The 14,784-nt window shown below is 44.3% G+C and overlaps 2 protein-coding genes across 3 annotated transcripts; one reads left to right on the top strand and one right to left on the bottom strand.

Moving 5' to 3' along the window:
- Nucleotides 1–2,126: 2,126 nt before the first annotated feature.
- dnajb11 (DnaJ heat shock protein family (Hsp40) member B11) lies at nucleotides 2,127–7,619 on the bottom strand. Its single transcript, XM_035174404.2, has 10 exons — nucleotides 7,428–7,619; nucleotides 6,786–6,942; nucleotides 5,302–5,399; nucleotides 4,875–5,007; nucleotides 4,571–4,713; nucleotides 3,937–4,019; nucleotides 3,798–3,855; nucleotides 3,594–3,705; nucleotides 3,329–3,488; nucleotides 2,127–2,609 (listed from the first exon to the last, which is right to left on the bottom strand). Exons 1-10 carry the CDS (start codon nucleotides 7,499–7,501, stop codon nucleotides 2,545–2,547), a joined length of 1,083 nt encoding a protein of 360 aa, XP_035030295.1. The 5' UTR covers nucleotides 7,502–7,619; the 3' UTR covers nucleotides 2,127–2,544.
- On the top strand, nucleotides 6,904–14,361 carry tbccd1 (TBCC domain containing 1). Of its 2 annotated transcripts, none has more exons than XM_035174402.2 (9): nucleotides 6,904–7,040; nucleotides 8,734–8,798; nucleotides 9,510–9,776; nucleotides 10,014–10,172; nucleotides 10,292–10,408; nucleotides 10,550–10,799; nucleotides 10,949–11,135; nucleotides 11,220–11,750; nucleotides 12,593–14,361. In XM_035174402.2, the coding sequence occupies exons 2-9, from the start codon at nucleotides 8,736–8,738 to the stop codon at nucleotides 12,804–12,806; spliced, it is 1,788 nt and encodes a 595-aa protein (XP_035030293.1). In that variant the 5' UTR covers nucleotides 6,904–7,040; nucleotides 8,734–8,735; the 3' UTR covers nucleotides 12,807–14,361. The 2 variants fall into 2 exon arrangements, with proteins under 2 accessions (XP_035030293.1, XP_035030292.1); XM_035174401.2 differs by lacking the exon at nucleotides 6,904–7,040 and adding an exon at nucleotides 7,706–8,080.
- Nucleotides 14,362–14,784: the final 423 nt, after the last annotated feature.

The raw sequence follows: 14,784 nt of genomic DNA, 5'->3' as shown, positions 1-14,784 counted from the left end.
TATATCAAATTGGAGATGTGGGCCACATGTCTTTGAATATATTCTTTAAATAGACACAGGACCAGTCGGCCCCCAAACCTAAACATGAAGTCAATAAAACACCCACAGACACAAAACGGCTCCAAATCTCCACCGAGACCAAAACCCAGTCTCACCGTGTTAAAGAGGATTTTAAAAAACCTGGATCCACCCTTTTATACAAATCTATTACACAATGTAATAGGTTCTCCCTGGGGTCATGCCCCGCCCCTAAAAAGAGATTCATGGAAATCAATTCAGAACTTTTTGGATGAAACCTGATGACAGACAGGAAGTGACGACACAGTCTCCTTGGTGGACATAACAACAACCAAGACATGCAAAATTAAAACAAAAAGACACAAAATTACCCCAGAACGACCACACGCACAACAACCTGAGGAATGACACAAAAGATGCAAAACAACGATGAAGACACAAATACTAACAGAAACATCCAAGATTACCAAAAAGAGACACAAATACATTAGAGACACAAAATGACCACATGCAAAACAACCATTGAGATACGAAACAACCACACAAAGACACAAAACAACACAAAGGATGCAAAACAACTGCAGAGAGACACAAAATGACCACAAAGAGACGGGTCTCTCATATGTCAGACGTGGTCTTTATAAACAGTCTTTAACTCGTCCGTCCATTAGTGAGAAAGTGGTCTCAGACTGAAGGAGCTGGTCAGTTCCCTGAGGACGACCCAGAGATGCAGCTCACTGACAGTCGTGTGTGTGTGTGTGTGTGTGTGTGTGTGTGGCGGTGGCCGTTAACAGTCTGAGTCTCAGTGGTCCCGTTAACTCGCCTGTGACACAGTCAGAGGTTTTATCACAAAGCTTCTCTTCTCGTCTCCGCAGCCTCGTCAGTCTGAGGACGACTGAGGGACGTGTGGTGGGCCGGGGAGGAAACTCCCTTCACCACAGGCCTGCTATCTCTGTGGGAGTTCATCACTCACACACACACACACACACACACACACACACACACACACACACACACACACACACACACACACACACACACACACACACACACACACACACACACACACACACACACACACACACACACACACACACACACACACACAATTTCTACTGTGAGGTATTATTACACACGCACAGTGTTTTTAATAGTGTACAATGTGGTGCACATCCAAATAAAAATCTGGATTGGGTTTTTAAATCCATCATTAGTATTTTTGATATACTAAGTGTTGCTGTTTTCTTGTTGTACCTTTCACTCTGTAAAGCACTTTGGTCAAACAAGTTGTTTTAAATGTGCTTTATAAATAAAGAAACCTAATTCCTATAATTTATTTTATTTCTATAAATCCATAACCAGTGTAAAATCTATGTAAGCCAGTGACCACATGTGGATTCATTAGTTTCATCAGCAGCAGGACGTATTAAACTCTGTGATGGAAACTCTTTCTGTACGGATCCACAGTCACAGGGTTTCCTCATGAATCATCAGGACTCTGGTGCCGTTCACTGGTGGACTCAGGCTATGACATGTGATCGGAACTTGTAGAAATCCTTTTTTTATTTAGTCAGTCAAAAGTACATCATCCCCGAAAACACCCAGTAAAAACGGCCAAACAATTCACATTAAAGGCTGTGACGCACTCGTCCAATCGGGAGGCAGCGATGCAGTCGATGGTCAAAACAGAGAGGAGGGAAATCCTGAACCCGGGTTGGAAATCGAACCAGGCAGCGGGGGACGCTCATCGTCTGAAGTCCCTTTGAGTGAGAGTCAGGCCGTACTGGGAGATGGAAACCACCGCTCCTCTGAAATCACTGTTTAATGTAAGAGGTCAACTCTTGTCTCAGTGACCCTGGGGGTCAAATGCTTAAATTAGGAAACTTAAACACAACAGATGACCTTTCTTCTTCTTCTCTATTTAGAGGAGTTTTGAACAGGACTCTGACCAGAGCAAGAAGACGGTTCCATCACGCAACAGCTTTTACATTCATAGAATTAATTTATAACAAAAACAAGGATCAAGTTAAAGGTTGGAAAGAAGTTCTTCTTCTTCTTCTTCTTCTTCTTCTTCTTTTCTTCTTCTCTTCTTCTTCTTCTTCTTCTTCTTCTTCTTCAGGAGTCGAGTTCCTGCAGCAGCAGACGTCAGGGAGATGAGTGAGTGTCTGACTGTCGTCTCCACGGGTGACGGCGCTTGTTTGACCTCGACACGTCACTCGGATACAAACAGGATAATTGGATTTTTCAAATAAACAGAAAGGCCTTATTACAAGGTACAAGAGAGACGTGGCATCGTTTCCGTTTACACACAAATAGAGCGTCTGTAATTATGCCACCGATGACGAGATTAAAAAGTAAAAACTTTAAATTGGGTTCAATCCATCCTGAGAACAATCTGAAAAAATAATAAATACACCCTGGCCAGAATTATGGAGCGTGCTCCGGTTGATTGATGTGTGTGTGTGTGTGTGTGTTGTGTGTGTGTGTGTGTGTGTGTGTGTGTGGCAGTCCAGGCTGTGTGTGTTGTTAGTATCCTTGTAGTCCATTGTAAACCTTCTGTACAGAGCCCTGCTTCAGAAGACCGCGTATACCTGCAACAACACAATGACATTAACATTAATACATAAATATACAAACATCACGCAACATATAAAATGTGACCGGATTTTACTGGATAAGTATTTATTAAACTTTTGTTGAGGCAAGAAGAAGCAGAATAAGAAAAACTTACAACACTGTAAACTCTGTATTAAATAATTCAGTGAATATCATAATAAATAAAATCTGTTTCATAATAAGTTCAAAAACTGACTTTAAGTCCCATGTTGACTCTTCACAAGCAGTTTAAGAAATATTTATAATGTTTACTCATGTATTTGTTATAAACTTTAACTTCATGTGGACAATGAACAATAATATAGTAAAACACTGTTGTATTAATATAAAATATGTCTTCATCTGCCGACAGATACTGTTTTTAAATCTTCTTTAAATTCAGATAACCAACGCTGGAAATCGTCTGGAGAAACTTTGAGACTGTTTTTACACCGTTGACTTTCAATAATCAACTTATTCAACCTTTTATCCTAATATTCACACATCTGGCTGCACAAAGTTCAGTCTTATACTGTACTTTAGATATAAATTATTAAATTCACAGCAAACAGCTAATGAAGGAGATTAGAACTTATTCTGGTGTTAAATTCCTCTTATTGAACCTTAGATTTCAAATACTGTAACGTAGCAAACAGCATCTTCCTGGTGAAGGCCCGTGTCCCAGCTCCTCCTCTAACGCCTCCTTCGCTCTCACCGTCTTTCTGCTGATCGTCGAGCTGCGTCTGAGGAAACTCCACATCGAAGGTGATGATGAGGGAACCTCGGATGTTGATGTTGTCAAAGTTTGGCAGACCTTCTCCTTTCTTCCACATCCGAGCGCCGGGTTTCGTGATTTTATCTCTCACTATGTGGACCTGTAGATCAGACAGGAACAGGAACATTCAACCACACACTCCTTTTAGTTTTGATAATATGAAACTTTGAATATTGTTTTTATGAACTTTAGTTCTGTGCAGAACCTTGTGTCCGTCCAAATGTGCAATGTCCATCTCAAAGCCGACCAGAGCCTCCACCAGGGAGATGGTGACGTTGGTGTACAGGTCGTCTCCTCTGCGCTCAAACACAGGATGTCTGAAGAGAACAGTCACACACACACACACACACGTTAGTATCTCACCAAGTATTTTGTTTTGACACAATAGACAGTAAAGACTTGTTCATACTTTAACACTTTGATGCGGAATCGTAGATCTCCAGGTTCGCCGTCAATGTGAGGTTCCCCTATTATCACATGTGAGACGTTAAGACCAGACAATATGAAGAAACAACAAATAAAAATCATTTATATTAAAATCGATGTACCTTCTCCAATGAAAGGATATTCCATTTCATCCCTCACTCCCTGTTCAATTTCTACCTCCAGGGTTCGCTCTTCATTTTCCAGCCTGTGGAAAACAGAGAAAAGAAAAACATGTGTTATGATAATAAGTTTGTAAAAGTTATTTCTTAAAAAGGTCGATACAACTGTGATATGCAGTCAGCTGCCGGTTTATTAGGCACAGCAGCAGTAACACAAACAAAACCTCCAAAATGAACACACAGATTTTATCTATGATATCAGGGGGTGGAGCCTGACTGAGAGCTTGAGGACACGCCCACCTGCACCCATTGTACTTTACAAGCTGTCAATCACTCTGTGGTATCCCCCCCCAACACACCTGGTGCTTTATGGTCTATTTGACTCTAAATTATCATATTCTACTAAATGAACATCAGCTGTTTGAAGAAGACTTGAAACTAGAGATTGAGACATAAACTCCTGAGGAAAATGTTATTGTTATAAATGTTATAAAGTTAGAAGAAGAGTCACTTTCTATAGAAACTACCAGTGGAGTCGCCCCCTGCTGGTCACTGGAGAGAATAAAGGTATCAGACACTTCTGCATTAGCTTCTGTGCTTGTAATGTAAATGTAATGTTGTGTTTTCCCAGACTTACTTCACATTGGGACACTCGTCACACACCATCTCCTGGGTCATCTGGAAGCGTCCGGGTCCGAGCTGCGTCGTCCTCATCTCCTGTCTGCAGTTACACTTCCTCTTGCCAGGAGCTTCTTTAGCTACAGGTTTGTTACGTACAACCTACGACACAAGAGACACGATTTTAAAAAGTAAACACCTAGTTTAAATCATCAGAAATCATTTAAACAAACTTTTACAAGTGTAATTAATTACAGTTTCTGTTACAAACTTCAAATACCTGGACATTGTTCAGTTATTAAATTGCAGGATTCTCTTCTTACCTCCACAAAATTCCCAGAGTACACCTCTTCAAGCGTGACCTCCAGGTCGAGTATGATGTCATTTCCTCTGGGGATGTTTCTGTCCTGTTGCTGCCGGTTTCCTCCGAACATGAAACCGAAGTCACCAAAGAAGCTGCAGAGGGAAGAGTGACAGGTTTAGACTTTTCTTTAAAGACACACAGACGTGAGTAAAAACTTTAATCTGTGGTTTGATCAACAACATTCAGTTTATGCACATTTTCATAAAGACACTTTCTATTCATTTATTTTAAAAATGACCAAAGCATCTGCATGAGTTGATGTAAGGTTTTTACTTTCTTGTCTGTAATGTGGACGTTTAACTCGACCTCACAGTCGACGTTTAGCTGCGAACAGTAAACTATCCGTTTGTCAGAGCTGTAGAAAACAGTGTGTCCATGAAACCAACCTGGAGAAGATATCGTTGTGTGAACTGTGGTGACCTTCCTTCAGTCCGTCTTCTCCATACGCGTCGTACTGTTTCCTCTTCTCCTCGTCTGAGAGCACCTACAGACACAACCAGTCACTAAACACCACCAGATTCTACAGGGTTTTTAACTCAAGTTACAGGAGCAGCTTGTGGAACCAATAACATTTGTATATTCCCAGTGAAATACAGTCGTGTACTCGATAATATTGTTGTGAGGATTTGGCCTCATCCTTCTGTTTCCGTTTCCTCCTGCAGAAACACTTCTGCTTCTGTTATCTGTTGCCTGGCTGCCTGAATATCAACCTCTGGTTTTGCATGTGAACCTCCTTCATTAGCCTCAGCCAGCCTCCACTGCTGGACTCAAACATTTGGACGCCTGTCTGTCCCTTCATCTCCTCTGTCTCTATCCTGGACTCAATGTAATGTAATGGACACTGGAAAGATGGGGAATTCTCTAATGTTGGGACACAGGGAACTATTGGAAAAGGTTATTACAATTTTTCTACAACTTGAAACTGAAGAAGTCTGAGATAAAAAGTGAAACTTCGTCAAGAGTTTATAACCAAGTCCACGTCTTTAATGATTAAACTTCGACTTTAATCAACTAAAGACATTTAAAGTATCAGGGCATAAACTTTTGACCTTTTGCAGAACTTCTCACATGAAAACATATTTCCACTAGTGCAACTGTGTTTTACCACATCATCATTCATTACATATGTATCAGCACTTACAGTACTTTAATTCCTAAGAGAAACTGTAAAAATTGCAGCAGGTGCTTCACATAAATAAATCACAGAAACAAACCACACAGTTAAATTCTAAAGTTTAAACCCATAAGAGTTGAATAAGATGAATAAGAACAGAATGTGACTATTTAAATATTAATTCAAGCTCAGAATGATTGCACATTTACAGAGAACATTAAATATATTGTATTTGTACTGTTTTGAATTCAGTAAGGGTCAAAAAGGATTTGTTTGTGTTCATTCATGTTTTACACAGCGTCCTAACTTTGGTTTGAACACAACCCTGTACAATGGTGGTAATATAATATACTATAATACAGCACAGTACTATAATACTGTTATGTAGTACATTATAAATACGTATAATATTATTATAAAAGCTGGTAACATATTGAAGTGTGTTATAAAGTTTACATAATAAATCACGTCACGTTAAACAGCTGATCTGAATCCACTCCCAAAGATCCACGTCTGGCTTTACGTAACGCCAGCAGTGCACAGGCGACAGCCAATCAGATGCAGCCACACGGTCTAGTCGACCAATCACAGCGGCCGAACCGTTTCCAACAACAACCGAGAAGCCGGGTACAAAAGACGTTAGTGTCTGATCCTTTGATCTGTCTCCTCATGAATGGAGTTTCCTCAGTTACAGTGAAAACATGTGTTTCCATAAACCCGTCCCCTCCTCAGCGACACGAGAACCAGCGGACTCACCTCATACGCTGCCCCCAGGTCCGCGAACTTGTCCTGGGCTTTGGGGTCGTCCTGGTTCCGGTCCGGGTGCAGCTGCATGGCCAGCTTTCTGTAGGCCTTCTTGATGTCCCGGACCGTGGCGCTCTTCCCCACCCCCAGGATCTGGTAGAAATCCCTCCTACATGGAGGAGGCAGAGGACAGGGATCAGACCGGGGGGGACACAGGCAGCCCCGCGAGGTTCGAACCCCGTGGAGCCTGGACATGTTGACATTTCGGTAAATGCAGTGAGCCGAATTCACCATGAGTAGTTAGTGTTTGCTCTGGGTCACTAACTTAACAGCCAGTTATCAGGGGAAGACTGTGATGTTGAGGAAAAGCTAAAAATGTGCTGGTTTTCAAGCAGGTTCCGGGAGAAGTGAAGAGCAGAGCTAGCTACGACCGTGCAAACTAGCTCCTAGCATGCTAGGCTAACAGGTCACTATAAACCTGTGCTGAACGTCTAGCAAAGAAAGAGTTGTTAGCAGTTATTAGCTTGTTGTTAGCCGAGTTAGCTTCAGTGTGTGAGTCCGCTTCCGTCCAGTCCTCACGTGTAGCCCCGGTCTGGACCAATCACAGTGGAACATGTGTACCAGCTGTACCGTGTTCGAGCCCCGAGCTCTTACCCCGCGAGCACCGCCGTGGTCACATAGAGCAGCAGCACGCACACGCTCCACAGGTTCATCCCTCTGGGCGCCATCACATCCACGTCTTTCAAAAGGGAGCAGAGAGTCAGCGGCTGCTGAAGGTTCGAGTCCGCGGCCACACCAGCCTTCTTCCTGCTGTCAATGAAACCCCGCCCAGCAGACCCGCCTCTCGGTGCGAAGGCCCGCCCACTTTTAAAGAGACAGTTCCATCGATTTTACAAACCACGGAAGAGGGAAAAAAATAGAGGATGGATTTTATTAAATATTTATTTTGCATTTCAAAAAAATTCAGTAAAATAAAATAGTGTTGCTCATCCGGTCTGATGACACTGTCTCACCAGTCCGGAGTAATTAAAAATAAATAACGTATAATATTATAATATGAAAATAGATGATTCTTCTCATTCTGGCATGAAGCGCGTGCCCGCGAGCTGCGCGCAACAGATGCGGGAGTAGCGGCGGTAAATAGGAAGCGAAGCAGATGTGAGTCCGGATCAAGTTGAACCGCAACAGAACCGCAACGACCCGCGTCCACCACCGCACTCACTCTCCCCTATGTCCCACCGGAGCCGCTCCCTCACCGGCCACACACACGGAGCTGCCCGCCGCCGGGACCAGGACCGAGGCTGAAAGTAAGAGAGAGGCAGCCTCTGTTAGCGTCAGGGGCTAACAACAGCTAGCAGCGGCTAGCAGCGGCTAACAGCTACACTCAGGCTGCAGATGTTAAACTGCGACAGACAGAAAACAAACCGACATGAAGCAGGTCTGTGCTTGTTGTATGTGCTGTGTTATGTCGGTTAGCATGTTACTGACATGATGAGGTCAGCAGGTGATGACATGTGCAGCCTGTTGTCATGGGAGCGTCACAGCATCTGGGATGTGAAACTAAACTGTGTCATCACAGCTCAGTGGTTTCAGCCAGTTCAGGTGGAATAACGGTAAAATAATGAAACACTCATCTGAACAAGAACTCCACAAAATGCATGTGAATAAAGCAGCACAGTAAGAAACATAAGAACAATAACATAAAGGATAAACATCAGTTCAAACCAGTTGTTGCATTAAAAGATTTTCTTGTAAATTATGTTTTAAACTGATGTGAGAGCATCGCTGCTCTTAATTACAAACCTTAATTTATCAACTACCAACAAGTGCTGCTGTTTATGTATATATGTATATACTGGAAACTTAATCATATCATAAGTAAAAGGGATAAGGTGATTGAGGTGTGCTTCCAGTCACCCTTCTGTGCTTTAACTTAAATGTCTGTTTCCTTTCTCTGCAGACATGGAGGCAGACAGTGTGAGCATATGGCCGCGCATGGAGCCCTTCTTACTGGGCGCCCTGCAGGTGAATACTACCAACTACCATCTTTACATGAGACATATTCAGCTCATATTCCATCCATCCATCGTCCTCCGCTTATACGGGCTTGGGTCGCAGAGGTAGCGGCCCAGTAAGGTATCCCACACGTCGCTCTTTCTCGAGGCGTTCATAGGCCAGATGTGATATGTAGTCCCTCCAGCGAGTTCTGGGTCTACCCCAGGGTCTCCTCCTGTTTGGGTGTGCCTGGTAAACCGCCAAAGGAAATCACCCAGGGCAGGAGGCGGCGTCCGGACTAGATGACCGAACCACCTCAACTGTCCCATTTCGACATAAGGGACAAGCGGTTCTACTCCCGAGCTCCCTCTGGATATCTGAACTCTTCACCCAGCAACACGATCTAGAAAACGTTTTGAGATTGAACGTGCCCCTGGCTTTGTAAGGGGGGCGGGGGGTGCTAGACTAGCTGCTAGATGTGTGATGATGCAGGAATGGTCCACACTTCTGACGAGGTGTTTCAGGAGCTTCAGTGTTTTCTGTGGGGGAGAGGAACTACCCCTACTACAGACTTAGGGCTTTTTAACTTTGCAGAACTTTTACATTTACAAAAAACTTTTATATCACACTAGAGGAAGAAAACACTGAAAAAGCATGACATGTCCCTTTTAAAGCAGCGATGTGCTGTTGTTCAGTTGGTGTAAATATCTTGAAAATAAACAGGGTTGATTCATTTTGTAGGTGGCTCCCTCCTCCAAACTCAGCCTGCACTATCTGCGCAAGATGGCGACCTATGTGCGAGCGCGGGACGGCTGCTTCCCGGTTCTGGGCTGGCCCATGTGGAGGCACATCGCCTGTGGAAAGCTCCAGCTTCCAGAAGACCTGGCCTGGCTCTACTTTGAGACCTTTGACCTTCTCTCAGGCCACACGGCGGAGGAGAGGCTGGAGCGGGCCGAGTTCCTTTCCCAGTGCTCCTCCAAAAGTGAGCTGGACCAACAAAGGAACAAGGTGAAGGGATGACGGGGGTTGAGAGCGGCTGAATTCATGAATACGTGTGCAAATGTCTCAGTTTACCCATAATGTGATCCTATCTCATCGCCCCAGTTAACCTGTTTGAATTGTGTCATTCATGAGGGTGTGTTATCCGCCTCAGGCTGATGTTGTAACCATGGTCTCATGTTAAACAGGAGCCACATATTGATATCTGACCCGTTTTGTTTTTTTTACAATTCCTTTTTACGGCAGTTTTCTGTGGACACGCTGCAGTTCCTCCTCTTCCTCTACATCCAGCAGCTGAACCGTGTTTCTCTGCGCACCTCCCTGATCGGTGAAGAGTGGCCCAGTCACCGCACCCGCTCCCCCTCCCCCTCAGACCGAGAGGCCAAGACGAGCTCCCAGAACAAGGTCCCTGCAAAGTGTGAACATTATCAAGTCTAAAGCTCAAATGTCACCGTCCTGTCTCGGTTCTTTCGGATCTTCCACTCATGGTTCTGTTATTTGTCTGTTTCTGTTTGGTTTGGCAGAACTGGGACGACCAGGCTCACCTGTCGTTTGTGCAAAGTCACCTCGGTGAGATTCTGGAGCTGCTGGTTGAACCAGGACAACTGTCACAATCTGGACAGGCGCTAAGAGACTGTCAGGTCTGTGCACACACCCGTCATTGATTCATTTCTCCATGTTAGCGGCTGGGACATGCACCTAACTAACCAGTTTGGCTTGAAACAAACTGTTGAAACATTTCATGAATTGTGGTTGATTTATTTCAAATGATCTGTTGCCAGATCTCCCTGGAGGCCGTGCGGAGCCTGGGTCTGCTGCTGGAGGGCTCGGCTTCCTGCGGCAGAGCCGTTCAGCCCGTCCACCGGCTCCTGACCAAAGGTCCAGTCCAGACACAAGCTGGCTACTCCACCCTCAGTCGATCCTTCTCCCTGCACACGCTGCTCTCCTGCCTCCAGCACAGCCTCACTCTCAACCCGTTTGGAATCACCGCCTGCCTGCGCTCTGGCAAGAAACTGGCCTGGGCTCAACAAGGTATCCTGTCCTCTGCGCTTAGGTTTTTTTTTATTGCAGTTAGAGAGACAACTTGTCTATAAGGAAAGTATTCAAAATCAGTAATAAGGTTTTTGTATGTATCACTTTTTCAGTGCATCTCTTTGACAGTCTCTGTTTGTTCGTTCTAGTGGAGGGGGCCATGAAGAGAGCCAAAATAGCCAGGAACACCCACACGGCTCCTCCGGGCAGTAAGATGGTGCTGATGTCCCAGGTCTTCAAACAGACTCTCGCTAAAACCTCCGACAAGCTGACGGGTGCCAACATCAAAATCCACAGATGCTCCGACGCCTTCATCTACCTTCTCTCGCCTCTCAGGTAAAAGTAGCTTCTGTGGATACGTGATGCGTCTTGGACTTTCTGGGGGGACACGGTTCATTTATCATCGTTTTTGTCCTTCAGATCTGTCAGTCTGGACAAATGCCGCGACAGCTTAGTGGTTCTGGGTCCCGTGGAGACCAGCGTCCACATCCACAGCTGCCACAACGTGCGGGTGGTGTGCGTGGCGGGCCGAGTCGCTGTCGGAGCCTCCTCACGTTGCACTATCTACGCCTTGACGCCCAACCGCCCTTTGCTCCTGCCTGGGAACACAGACATTACCCTGGGACCCTTCCACACGTTCTACCCGTCCCTGGAGGATCACATGGCCAGTGTGGGACTGGCCGTGGTCCCCAACCTCTGGGATCAACCCCTGCTTCTGGGCACCGAGGGCCTCGTCAACCCCGCGCTCAACACGTCGTCCAACCCGGACCCCGGCTGTTACCGGCTGCTGCCCCCGGCTGAGTTTCACGCGCTGGTTGTGCCTTTCCAGATGGAGGGCGACACGTGTGAGGTGCCCGGCGGTTTGCCTGCTCCGTATCAGGCAGCTCTCGAGGAAAAGCAGAAGAGAATACAGAACTGGCAGAAGACTGTGATGGAGGCTCGGCTGAACAAGTGAGTGACAAGTCACAACATGATGAAGTAGAATAAAACGTCCATTATCCGGCTTATCAATGATATTTTCATTGGCAATAGCAGGATTACACACAAAATACTGAGCCTGGTCAGTGGTGATGTGTAGAGGGTTTGGGATTGACCCAAGGATGAGCCCATTCAATCTTAGATGCAGATAAACGTGCAGATTAAAGATTGTTTTCACTTTCTCTCGTGTTTCTTAGCTTTGCCAAAAAGGGTTTTGTTTTCGTCTGCGTTTGTTAGTTTGTCAGTTTGCTGGTCAGCAGAATTATGCAAAAACTACTGAACTGATTTCCATTAAATCTTGTGGAGGGGAGGGGCCTGACCCAAAGAATAATCCGGAGAAAGGTTTTCACTTTCTTCAATAAGAAGAGAGAGGGTGCTAAGCCTTTGCAGAAGTAAGTTTAAAAAACCACAAGTCCGTGGTAAAGGGAGCTAAAACTGAAAAGAGAAGAATGGACAGTCTGAGGAAAGTGATATGTTTTCTGAACATTAGAGCATGAAAACCTTAATAACAGTAATTAAATGATTAACCTGGATATGAGCAGTGTCTCCTTGAATCAGTGGAAAGTTCTAACAGAGCAGCCGTCCCAAAAGATCAATAAGAAAGGGAGTTGTCCACTCAGCTGAGATATTGTGGAGCTCAGTGAGTCATTAGTGTCAGAAAACTTGCCTCAGGGGTTTTACACTCGACAGCACAGGAAACAACAGGGATTGATTTTTATGTGACAGTATTTTGAAACTACTCTCCCCCACGTCGCTCCTCATCCCTGCCGTGTCACTTTCTCTGTAGTAACTCATTTCTCATGTTTATCCTCCAGGGAGCAGAAGCGGCAGTTCCAGGAGTTGGTGGAAGTCAAGTTCCACGAGTGGCTCCTGGAAACGGGGAACAGGCAGGAACTGGACAGCCTCATCCCCCCTACGCTCGCCTCGCCACACGACTCCAACGGGTCTGGGTCCGACACGCTCCGAGTCAACGACACCACACATATTAGAAATGGACCGACACTGGGACAGTCGCCTATGGCTTGTTGAGTGGCTGGGCTCCTCTCATCCAGCAGGAGAATCGTACCTGTCAATGAGGGCAACACACAGAGGCCACGTGTAGCGTTAGAGACGTCAGGAGCGCCTGTTTGAATCAAGTATTATTGTACAGGGAGTTTGTGATATTACTCAGGCAGCTCTGTAGCTTCTGCAGCAACTTGCATCGCACTCAGTGTTGAGTGTAAAGCTGGTAAATGCTGCTTTTCAAGAAAAGGCAGCTGCTGTGAGTTGGACGTGTGTCGAGTCGAGGAGGGCGTGGAGTGGCATGTGGTTAAACAACATGACGAGCACGTGTCTTTTAAAGGGGAGGTGTGGAGGTAAAAAACCACCGGCTTATAAAGGGACAGTTTGGAAATGTTTGCTGTGACACTTTATAGACAGAAAATCGAAATTTGGTCAAATAAGTGTGAGCAGAAGAGGACGAGACGCAGAGAGTGACAGGCTGACGTGTCCAAATATGTTCTCCTGAATACTCCTTCAGTGTAATAATAATGAAAATAATAATAATACTTTGACAACTGAAATCCACTCGCCGCCCTTAGTTTTTGTGTAAACTCAGTGTCGTCACATGTTTATATTAACTGAGAGAGAAGCTTCTCTCTCAGCGGTGGCGGCTGCTGCGTTAAGACGAAGCCGTGTTGATGTTCCTGAAGAAGCACGAGCTCCGTCTGAAGTGACTGTTCTTCCCAAACTGTGCCCACTTATGTAAACTACTCGCTATTTTCTTTAAAATATATATTTTTTACCATTAACATATGCATTTAAAGCTGGAGCACGTAGATGCTAAGTAAATTCAGCACTTTTGGGGTCGAGGATGTTAGTGAACCTACAGTTCTTAACTCAGGACATAGTATTTTTCTGTGTTGTTAGAAAAGAGGATTAACGAAGGAATATTAACATAATTTATTTTGTGTAGCTGAACCGTCCGGACAGTAGAGGGTAGCTCAACAGTATCTGTAGCATGTTGTGTTTAGGGTTTTATTATTTCTTGCCACACCCCAGTTATTGCGTCGATGTCTGTAGTTTGTGCACAATAAGAACGTGCAGCTTCCTGACAGCTGATTTCTGCTCTGTGACTTTTCCTCTCGGTTCTTTGTTAAAACACAAATAGAAGAGTTGGCTCGTGTTTGCCAAGTGAAGCGAAACCGAACAGTCACCAGATGTGCCACTAATCCTAAATGTATGTTTATTTTTGGATGAATTCACCGGTATTGTTGTGTATATTTTAGCATCAGAGTGAGATTATTTTTCATAAATCTACCCTCCTTTCTCAGCGTTAAAAAACCTGCCTCGCTCATCATCATGCTCAACCTAGTTATTACACAATGGGACACGTGACAGGTGGATGAAGGTGGACTCGGTAAAAAATATGCACTGTAAAATATTGAACTACTGTAAAATTCAAATTGCTGGGACGTGTCTTCATTTTCAAGATGAAAGTGGTAACACTGTAAAATGCCTTACATAGAATAACTGAGTGCTTCACCGTTACTGTACGAAGAGCACAATGCAGTTCAAAAAATGACAAATAAAGGTTTTGACTGAATCCAGGCGACTTCCTGCTTATTGATTTCATTCTGTCTTTTACTTTAGATTTTATATAATGAGAAATTGTGATTGAGAAGTAACTAACCCTAACCCTTGTATAGAACAACTAGTTACTAGTACTTTAACTACCACACATGAACAAAGCACTTGAGCTTCTAGCATTAGTTTGAACAGGTGTACCTAATAAAGTGGCCACTAAGTGTATAATGAGTTTATAAACTATGTTGCATCATTATAAACAACCCAATGATGAATATTATGCATTAAATAATAGAAATAAGTCCCACAGTGAACAAATATATAGTACAAATAGCCTATATAGCAATTAACAAATGCATACTAATTTAGTTATCGTAGAATTCTGCTTATAACTTGATTTATTAGCAATAATTGTGAAATTTACAATAAAATACATGCAATT

This window comes from Hippoglossus stenolepis, chromosome 13 (genome assembly GCF_022539355.2).
Source record: "Hippoglossus stenolepis isolate QCI-W04-F060 chromosome 13, HSTE1.2, whole genome shotgun sequence".
NCBI classification, from domain to species: domain Eukaryota; kingdom Metazoa; phylum Chordata; class Actinopteri; order Pleuronectiformes; family Pleuronectidae; genus Hippoglossus; species Hippoglossus stenolepis.
Note: the sequence above shows the minus strand (reverse complement) of the source record. Positions and strands in the feature narration are given on the sequence as shown.

What these genes read in the sequence shown, in the direction of transcription:
- dnajb11 (XM_035174404.2), bottom strand. Translation starts at nt 7,501, where the DNA reads ATGGCGCCCAGAGGGATGAACCTGTGGAGCGTGTGCGTGCTGCTGCTC. An exon ending in ATATCCTTTCATTGGAGAAG is followed by an intron (nt 3,856 to 3,936) that starts GTACATCGATTT and finishes ATGTGATAATAG; the next exon opens with GGGAACCTCACATTGACGGC. An exon ending in CGACGATCAGCAGAAAGACG is followed by an intron (nt 2,610 to 3,328) that starts GTGAGAGCGAAG and finishes GTGTTGTTGCAG; the next exon opens with GTATACGCGGTCTTCTGAAG.
- tbccd1 (XM_035174402.2), top strand. Translation starts at nt 8,736, where the DNA reads ATGGAGGCAGACAGTGTGAGCATATGGCCGCGCATGGAGCCCTTCTTA. An exon ending in TGGACCAACAAAGGAACAAG is followed by an intron (nt 9,777 to 10,013) that starts GTGAAGGGATGA and finishes TTTTTACGGCAG; the next exon opens with TTTTCTGTGGACACGCTGCA. An exon ending in AGGCGCTAAGAGACTGTCAG is followed by an intron (nt 10,409 to 10,549) that starts GTCTGTGCACAC and finishes ATCTGTTGCCAG; the next exon opens with ATCTCCCTGGAGGCCGTGCG.